Source organism: Populus nigra, chromosome 2 (genome assembly GCF_951802175.1).
Source record: "Populus nigra chromosome 2, ddPopNigr1.1, whole genome shotgun sequence".
NCBI classification, from domain to species: Eukaryota; Viridiplantae; Streptophyta; class Magnoliopsida; order Malpighiales; family Salicaceae; genus Populus; species Populus nigra.
The window spans coordinates 721,352-731,397 of record NC_084853.1 but is presented as its reverse complement, the minus strand read 5'-3'; the positions used below and the strand labels follow the sequence as shown (position 1 = coordinate 731,397).

General features: G+C 37.2%; 1 protein-coding gene across 2 annotated transcripts; it reads left to right on the top strand.

The window, feature by feature from the left end:
• Positions 1–2,339: 2,339 nt before the first annotated feature.
• LOC133683184 (putative E3 ubiquitin-protein ligase LIN-1) lies at positions 2,340–9,038 on the top strand. 2 transcript variants are annotated; one of them, XM_062106725.1, is made up of 17 exons: positions 2,342–3,533; positions 3,759–3,831; positions 4,000–4,281; positions 4,415–4,494; positions 4,597–5,700; positions 5,811–5,952; positions 6,104–6,349; positions 6,438–6,732; positions 7,026–7,147; positions 7,236–7,355; positions 7,474–7,605; positions 7,709–7,831; positions 7,936–8,046; positions 8,125–8,271; positions 8,340–8,465; positions 8,560–8,676; positions 8,805–9,038. In XM_062106725.1, exons 1-17 carry the CDS (start codon positions 2,812–2,814, stop codon positions 8,820–8,822), a joined length of 3,960 nt encoding a protein of 1,319 aa, XP_061962709.1. In that variant the 5' UTR covers positions 2,342–2,811; the 3' UTR covers positions 8,823–9,038. The 2 variants fall into 2 exon arrangements, 1 of the variants encoding a protein (XP_061962709.1); XR_009836763.1 differs by lacking the exons at positions 8,340–8,465; positions 8,560–8,676; positions 8,805–9,038 and having other exon boundaries at positions 2,340–3,533; positions 7,958–8,046; positions 8,125–8,261.
• The last annotated feature ends 1,008 nt before the right edge of the window (positions 9,039–10,046 follow it).

Genomic DNA, 10,046 nt, shown 5'->3' with positions numbered 1-10,046 from the left:
TCACAATTAAAATATTTCTTGATGAGAAAAAAACAACAACACTTGCAATTTGCATATCCTACTTTTCTCTAGAAAATGACATAATCCAACCCGCCCCGCGGTAGCCAGACTAGAACATCGGTTCGTAGGAAATGGAGGGCTTTTGAACATGTAGCAGCACAGTTTATGCAACTGCCACTCTACGCTTTTACCATGTAAAGATATGCCTTTTCCTCTTTGGAATTCTTACAAGCCATCGCTGCCCTTTTCGAAATAGGGTTCAATCAACAACTTCGGTAAGAGTTAAACATGTTTTTTTCACTTCTCCAGATGACATTTGCATCGATGCTTTGTTGCAGGATCACTGACCTTGAACCCTTTGATCCATTGCTTAAATCAAGATTTGTGCAGCAAGATTGATCAACAAAACACTTGCAGAGAAAAATTAACAATCCCCTCTGCATTTCCACCCTTTTTCTTACAGCAAACTTCATGGCTTTGTTTGGCCTAACATTGCTGGTCTCTAGACACTCTGACTTTTGCTTCACAGTTGCCTATGCTCCTCGTACATAAAATCCATAGCCCTTTTGCAATGGTTTGTCCTGCTCAATGCATCTTTACACGCTGCAAACTTTGTTTGCGATACAGATGTTGAAAGGTCACCCGCAGTATACTATAGCACGGATCAACTATCTAGTAATCTCCGAAATGGATTGCCCTTTCTGTTCTACCCACTAAGCTAGGCTGGTGATGCATTTAATATATATTATACATGTGAATTTGACTCAATATGGTGTTATGGAAGCAAACATTTGGTGCCCGTGACAGACAAGGATCGAATCCACAATCATACATCTAAATTATTGCCCTACCAGTCTACCAAATGAAACGTCATCTTGACTACATCTTGTTATTGTTGAGAAGAATAATGCTATACCTATAGATAGCCCTATAACCAGTGGCAGGGAGATCCTCTCGCGAGATTGGGGAGGGTAGCAGCCTCTCCAACGATTTTTCTTTTCTTTTCTTTTCTTTGCACAGTATACATTTAGGTCCCTATAGTTTATGAAGTATTCAATTCTGTTCCTATATTTCAAAATTTATTTGCAATTATATCCTTGATTTGTGGTTTTTCTTCTTTTCAAAGCTAAAAAATCCATCCTTCCATGCGTGCATGTGTATAACATACATATAATTTTCTCAAGTAAATAGAACACACACTCTTGAGGATGCTTGAAAGATTTAAAAGTAAGAGTCTTACACTCACTTTATTAAATCGTTGTTTACTATTAACATGAATAAAATTGAGTGTTGACATTTTTCGCCATTGCCTTTAACATCTTGATGAATTTAGTATTATTAAACTCTGCCTCGCAATTGGATTCGAGATCCAGCTGTGATCAAGTTTTAAAAAAATGGATAGAAATTAACTGAGCCGAGCCAAACTCAGGTGAACCAAATGATTGGATCTTTTTGATTTTTTCAAAAAAAAATTTAAAACAATGCTATTTTAACCTTTTGTTTTTGTAAAAAAAAATATCTTGAAAAGACGCATTTTGAATTTACCTGGATCAACTGGAGTGACCCGTCTAACCAATAACCCGGGCATCAAACCGGGTTTAATAACTTTGGTTCAACCTTGGATTTAACAATATCTGCGCACATTCCATGAAAACTTCAAATCTCTCGTCAAGGTTCTGACAGGTGCAAGTTGTTTGTTGTTTTTCAGCCACTGTGAGCATGTGATGGTCATCTCTCTGGATTTCAATTTGGCAAGAGAAGAGCGCTCGGAAATGGCCCCGAGGTTCTGGTGCTAATTCGAGTAGTGTCCCTTTCATGACAATCTCAAGAATGCTATCATTTACTGGCCTCCACCGCACCAAACAAAGCCACTGGATCACCAACAGGCACAGCTATGCATATGAAAAAATCATTCAGTAATTATTTTTGTGTTCTATTTATATTTACTAGTACGAAAAAAGCGTTGTAAAATCTAATGAATGAAGAAGAATTACCAAGGATCGATGGTAAAATCTTGTAAATGGTTGCATGGTTCCTGCACCCGTGATGATACTGTGAAGCTTCTACTGTCAAGTCAACATGCTGTCTGTATCAGATGCATTTAGCATGTGACAAAAGTAAATACAATTCTGATTTCTGTACTAGGAATATACTTCCACATGAAATGGCAGATGACTTGATCGATAATGTAGCTGTTGTCTCTCTTTCCTAGTAAAAAACATTTTTCACTGTTATCCTCTCATACACTATGACCCTCTGTAAAGATTTTACTAACTTAAATATAGAAGAAGAATTTCTACTTGTATATAAAATCTCTTTCTCACAGGAGAACATGAACAACCTGAACCCAAAAAAGAAGGGAATCTCTCCTCTCCTTTTTTAATGCAATGAGGGCTCAACACCCCCACAATACTAATGAAGCTACAATTCTTGCAATATCAAGTTCTTTATAAAGCCAAAATAACTAAGAAAAATCATGGCACAGCACACTCAATGAGAAGAAGAAACAAAAAAGAATTTGGCAGTGATAGGATCATTGAAGCATGTGAAGATAAGTGAACACGGCAAAGTTTGTTTTCTTTCACATCTCTTCACCTCCTTGGATACAAGGCAATGGTCAATGTCTTGTCTTTTAAGTAGCAGAAATTGAGGGACCAATGAAGTTTGCAATTTGTTTGCAAGTGTCACGGGGATTTGTTCCAAACCTTCAGTTCTCTGCACAAATTATATAACTTCACTCTCTTATCCTCTATACAATTAGTCAATACCATTCTTCTTCTTCTTCTTCTTCTTCTCCTTGAGCTTCACAATATGTCTAAGAGTTCTGTTTCTTGTTTAGCTAAATCCCATGATCATGAGAGACCAGATCTTGAATCCATAAGGGGAATTGTAGATTCGATCAATGAATACATGATTGGATTCTTGGAAAATGTTGAATCTTGGAATTCTTTGAAATCACAGTGTACTTCAATGCTAAATACAATTCAAAACCAGAAGTTCTTTGAATTCTCTGAGCACTCTGTCCTCTCAAATCTTTACTGGGGAATTGAAAGCATTGAAGCTGCAATACAAGCAAAATTCCCAGAAGAGAAAACTGATCATCTCAGGAACTCAGAAAGGCTGCTTCAGGTTCCAGCATTGCTTGATGAACATGGGGTCACAGCAGGAATTCAAAACCAGTTCTTAGTTTGCTTTTCATACTTCTACCTCTCAGCCATTAAAAAGCTACAAAATGATGAGTGGCAGGTTGCGCTACATTATTTACAGGCAATGCTGGTCTCCCCTAGACTTGTTCGAACAGAATTCGCACCGGAGTTTTGTCGAGTTCTTTTTCCTCTAAGCAACAAATCTGAGATAGAGGATGAATCTTCCTGGGATTTTGGTGAGGACAATACTGATGAAGCAATCAGACAAATTGCGAGGAGGTACAAACACTGGTTAATGTATTGTCAGATCATGTTGCATGGAGAGACTTCTGTGCACTGCAGAAGCAGAAATACTTCTTCCCCTGATAAAGAATCACAAGACTTATCGTAAGTTCTTGGCCTACTATCATCATAGTTGATGAAAATAAAACCAACTCAATAATTTTAACGTGACAGTGAGGCCACAGATTTAGTTTGAGCCTTTTGATTAACCTAGGATCAGCTATGGAAATGTACTGTAGAGAGCATGATTATTATCTTTTTATGTTTATCTTTGGAAATTTTAAGAATCTGGATCCCCCGAGCCATCCCATAATTATTAGCTCAATACAGGCATGTGATGAAGAGCAGCAGTGATCTTTCGAATTCAGTTAAGCAAGGACACTGCTTGCATAATTATCATAAGGTGAGTCTTAGTTATCTTTCATCTTATCCATGTATTAATCTGACTGCATGAAGATATTCAAAAGGGATTCCAGTACTGAATTTACAAACTAAACATTGTTCACATGATTCGACAATTAATTTTATAGTGTTCGTTTGTGAAATCTTAGATCCGTCTCATATGATACAGAAATTAATGCAGTATGAGAAGGTGCACCCGCTTGATCTTCAAGGAAATAGAATTGAAGGCACAGCGAATGAACCTATGTCAAACGATATCCAAGAATTTCAGTATTACAGCAATGCTCTGAAACATTTGGATCAAGTTCGAAAGGTCAACGTTCAGAATGCAAACCTTGATAAGTGTAAAAGCATCAGACGTCTTCAGGAAATACTGATGGAAGGCGAATTGGACTCGCCAACTTCAGTAAGTTCATGCGACAGTGATGATTTGGAAGAACATAATTCAGAGGTAATTCCTTGATATGTGGAATATGCATGCCTTTTTCTGGTATTTCAGCAATGCTACTTTCAAAGTACTTCCTGCAGCTGTTTTTTGAGAGTAACAAGGCTGAACGCTTATTTATATGTTGTTCATGAATCAGGAAAATATGGATGATAGTAACAACTCAACAACTACTACAAGAACAGGCGTTCATGATCTGCAAGCAGAATGTTGGGATCAGTTATGTTCAAAATATTTTTATTTATTGTCCAAGCATGTTATAGATAAATGAACATCGAAATTATACTTACTTGAAATATTCAATTACAATGACTTCAACAGGATCCTGCAGGCTCCTTGTTCCACAGTGCATTCAATGTCCACAACAAAGATTTTGCCACATGCTTCTCAGCACCGAATGCGGGAAGAAGCCAGTGAAGTAAATATAGATGACTTGTTTCCTGAAAGATTCTTAAGTTCTGTCAGCGATTTAGATTTACGTGTCTTGGAACTCGGAGGTAAAAGATCAGACATCCAGTGGAATTCCCATCTAAAAAAGTCATCTCAGAAGCTAGTTCAACACAGAGCTATAACGACAAAACAGGACCCACATAGCCGGGAAAACTTCAATAAATTCTGTGTGCATTACAGAAGAGACTCCAGTGCTGAGTTTATAGGGGATATTGAGAAAGTAATTTCAAAACTATGTTTCTCAGAAGGTTTAGCAAAGTTTGATGAAGATTACGCTGGAGAAGTGATGACCATTTACAAAATGCTGAACAATAAAAGAGGAGTGAAGTATACTATGTTGAAAGATGTAATGCTGGATCAACTTCTGACAGCTATTTCAACTTCCAAAGAGGAAAGAGTTATAAGGGCATCGGTTTCTATACTTACAACTATCATATCGATAAACAAGTCTGCTATAGAGGACATCAAGAATAAAGGCTTGAGGCTGTGTGATTTGGCAACTGCTTTGAAGCGAAATGTGCATGAGGCCGCTATTCTTATTCATATGATAAATCCATCTCCAGCTGAAATGAAGACATTAGAACTCTTGCCAGCATTGGTTGAGGTCGTGTGCTCTTCAAACAATTACATGGAAAAACCAGCGACACCTCTTCTGACACCTCCTGCAGCATCATTGATGATTATTGAAGTATTGGTCACTGCATTTGACTGTGCAACTAATAACACGCACTTGGCTGCCATCAATTCTCCTCGTGTTCTTCGGGAACTCCTCAACGTCGCTGGAAATAACACTCCGGAAGGATATGTCTCCTTGGCCAATGTTATAGTAAAATGCATGCAGTTTGATGGGCAATGCAGAGAATCAGTAGCACAATGTATTCCAGTGGCTCCATTTATATGTATACTCCAAAGTAATGAGAAGTGTGCCAAGTTCGCAGCACTTCGGTTTTTCCATGAACTACTTCGCATGCCAAGGTACGAGTTTCAGATTGAAAATACTCGCATGCTATGGTTCTCTGTGCAGTATGTGGTTTATATACTTAGGCAAAATATCCTCAAGTGTATTTTTTTTTCTTTTTTGTCAGATCACCAGCTATGAACTTATTGCAGCAGATAAGAAAAGAAGGCGGCACCAAAATTATGGAAGTATTGGTTTATTGTGTCCGAGAACTTCCAACTGATTACCAACTCTTGGCAGCAAATTTACTGCTTCAACTAGACACATTGGTAAGTGCGTAATAATTTGAATGTATAATCTTAAAGCTAATTACTGTCATTTCCTCCACTCACTTTTAGAAAGAAAACATGGATTCATACCATGGCCAGTTGCTGTTGGATAAGACTTTAATTGATGTGGCCAGACATTGAACACATGCAGGAAGAATCATCTGAGAAAGGTTCATTCAAAGAAGAGGCTATACAGGTCATCCTCAAGTCAGTGGATTCTGAAGTAAGCTCTCCTACACAACAATTATCTGCATTCATTTTTGCAAACCTTGGAGGAACTTATGCCTGGACAGGGGAGCCATACACTGTGGCATGGCTAGTAAAAAAGGCAGGCTTGACCTCCTTGTGTCACCGAAATATGATTAGAAACTATGACTGGTTGGATCAAAACCTGCAGGTGAGAGTTAAGATTATACAAAAATAAATCAATTTCAGTATGGTAACAACTATCCAGATTAAGTGAGGTGCATGAAAATAAAATGCAGGATGGTGTAGTTGACTCATGGAGCAGCAAGATTGGAAAGCATGTAATTGACGTAGGAAAACCTGTCTTCCATGCTTTAGAGAAAGGTCTAAGGAGTAAGGCAAAGAGGGTTTCTCGGGACTCTCTCACCGCAATTGCATGGATTGGATTTGAAATTGCAAGGTTTCCAACTAGCCTAAGATATTCTGCGTGTGAGATCTTGCTTGGTGGAATAGAGCAATTTTTGCACCCTGGATTGGAGCTTGAAGAAAGACTTCTGGCATGTTTGTGCATCTATAACTATGCTTCCGGAAGAGGTAATATGAGCACAAAAGCAACTCTAAATGTGAATGATCATTTTTAAGTCCATCATGACACTCACAACATATGAACAATCCGATTCATTCAGGGTAATTCAACATTTACTAACAGTTATAATTCTTGTCATGAAGCATTAATATCACTCATTTTCCTCTGGGATTTGTTATTATCGTATACCGATGTCTTGCATCCTCCGCTGCTGAGATACACATTAGCACGAGTGACACAGTAATGAACAGGCAAAATCCAATCAACTCCAATTCAAATGCATTTTATTTTCTCTGAGTAGGGATGCAGAAACTAATTCATTTCTCCGAAGGAGTACGGGAATCGCTGAGACGTTTCTCAGGAGTAACCTGGATGGCAGATGAACTGCATAGAGTAGCTGACTATTATTTGCCCAACCAATCGGTTAGTATTCTTTGACACTACTAGTAGTTGTGCAGATGTTAGATGCCCTCATGACTGTCCTATCAAAATTCTTAATATGACAAAACAGCGTATTTCCTGCGTTCACACACAAATTGTGGAGGCAAGTGATAGCAGCAGCGGAGCCATAACTTCCCTCATCTACTACAAGGGACTGCTTTATAGTGGACATTCAGATGGTTCAATCAAGGTATGAAATAGACTCATCTTGTATTTTGGATAGTCAATTAGTCACTCTTAGAGATGGTAAATGTCATCAAATCCAGCGTTACTATTTTCTTTAGTTGACTTATGGGAATATTGATCAGGTTTGGGACATCAAACAGCAGTCAGCCACAATTATATGGGACTTGAAAGAGCATAAAAAAGCAGTGACATGTTTTTCACTCTTTGAAGCAGGGGAGAGCCTTCTGAGTGGATCTTCTGACAAAACCATTAGGGTATAAAATTGTCTCATTGCAATATTACTGTTATTTCATCAGCCAACATATTGCAAGGAGTTTGAATTATGTATTTTGTGAACCACAACCCTTCTTCTAACAGGTTTGGAAAATGGTACAAAGGAAACCGGAGTGCACTGAAGTCATAGCTATGGAGGAACCAATTCGACAGTTAGAAAAATATGACCAAATGATTTTTGTTATCACCCAAGGCCACAGAATGAAGGTAATAACTAATAAAGCCATACATATGTGGAGAGAGGGAACTTGTAATGCTCTTGGAAAATTATTTATCAGATTACCATGATCTACTGAAATTTTTACTTCAAGGTCTATGATTCATCAAGAACAGCCAGAGACATCTGTAAGGCTAAGAAGGTGAAGAGCATGAGAGTGGTCCAGGGAAAGATTTACATAGGCTGCAAAGATTCAAGCATACAGGTACAGCTTAAGAGCCTCTTTTGATGCATCCTTGTGCAGCAACTGGACATTAAAACAGTGTGTGACACATTCTTTCAGGAATTAACCATAGCAACTAAGAGGGAGCAGGAGATCAAGGCACCAACAAAGAGATGGATAATGCAAAAGAAACCCATCAATGCAATTGTTGTCTACAGAGACTGGCTTTATAGTGCAAGTTCAGTCATCGAGGGTTCAAAAGTTAAGGTAAGAGCCATACACATAAATCTAGGTACTGTGCTGCAAGAAGCTTTCCGTGACGCAGAATATTACAGGAATGGAGAACACATCATAAGCCCCGTATATCTATAGCAGCAGACAAGGGCAGGAATGTGTTACTAATGGGAGTAGTGGAAGACTTCATCTACTTAAATTCCTCCTCGTCAACCAGCACCCTTCAGGTACAGCTAACAAGTTGCATTTTATACTCTTCAGAGGACTTTCTGCTTAGTTGCTGAGAGCCATTATAACTTCGAATACTACATGTGAAACTAGATTTGGTTAAGAGGGATGCAACAGAAAGTGGGCAGGATTTCTGCAGGCAGCAAAATAACAAGCCTTCTTACTGCCAATGACATGGTTCTATGTGGTACTGAGAAAGGACTGATTAAGGTTGGTTCATTTCTAATTTGGACTTCAAATTTCTTCAAGCACTTAGGGTTCCTTTGTTAACGCGGCCAACAAACACACACTTAAGCAAGTCAATGATTGTCCTCACTGCAACTTTTTATGATGGACAGGGCTGGATACCACTCTAGTGCTCGATATTGCTCCAGCAATGTATAGCTTCTGATCGATGCAGCATACACGGTTATGATGTAAGTAGCAGGGTTTAGTTGTTGGTCCCATATGAACAGAAGAACTATAAGAGCACACGCAATCGGTTGTTGTAAATTTTACCCTCAAAGAACATATTTGTGAAATGTGAAGTACAGTTCTACAACAGAAATAAGGATAAATAGTCTTTTAGCTCAGCTATAAACAAAATCAAAGGACGATTAGTGTTGCGAATTCCTTTCAAATAAACAAAATCAACAGCTGACAAAACAAGAAAAACAAATGCAGCATTGCACGCGAAAATAGCAATTAACTATACATGGGAATATTATAAAGGGCTTGGCCCAACATATTAATCTAATAATTTGTTTATCTAGAATTCAGCTTGGGCTAGATTTTATTTTGAATTAATTTATATATTAATTGGTCAAGCATGACTGACTTGACCATATTCGAACAAGATTTAGCCAGTTAATTTTAAAAATGTTTTTAATTTTTTTTATTTAAAACTATGTCACTTTAATTTAACACAAGACACAAACCTTAGAGAAGTTTAATAACTATGATATGGATAGACAAGCCATATATTCAGCTTTCAACAAAAGAAAGACAAATCATCTCATAAAAATTGTTTCAAGAAGTCTCTTTGCCTACAATGTTTTTCCATGTCTTTAATATTTTTTTTTTGTAATTATAATTGTAATGTAATTTGTTGAATTTAATATAACAAATTTATCTAATATATTAAAAAAAAAGGTAAAGTCTTGAATTTGATTATCACTTCCTTCATAAACTCTAATAATAATAGCACGCAATCACTCGAGGGAAAAAAAACTTGGTAACAATTATTGAATGTGAAAAGAGAAACAAAGAGAATATGAGATACATATTAGAAGACAATTTTTTATTGTTGTATTATTACTTGACTTACAAGAAATAATGTTTATACATTTATACTTTTTGCAATCTTCAACTAACTTGAATAACTAATTCTTACTAATTCCAACCACCTAACTAATTAAGCTTAACAACATGAATTATGTGTTTTACATGTTATTCAATCTTCAAATCCTTTAATAGTTGCAACTAGTTTGTTCTTCACCCTAGCTACAGCTAATGCTTCATTTTTCCATCATGTACACCTCTAATTATAACATGTGTAGAATGTGTAGAATGTAGCAATACTCTTCCATTGAAAAGATTCT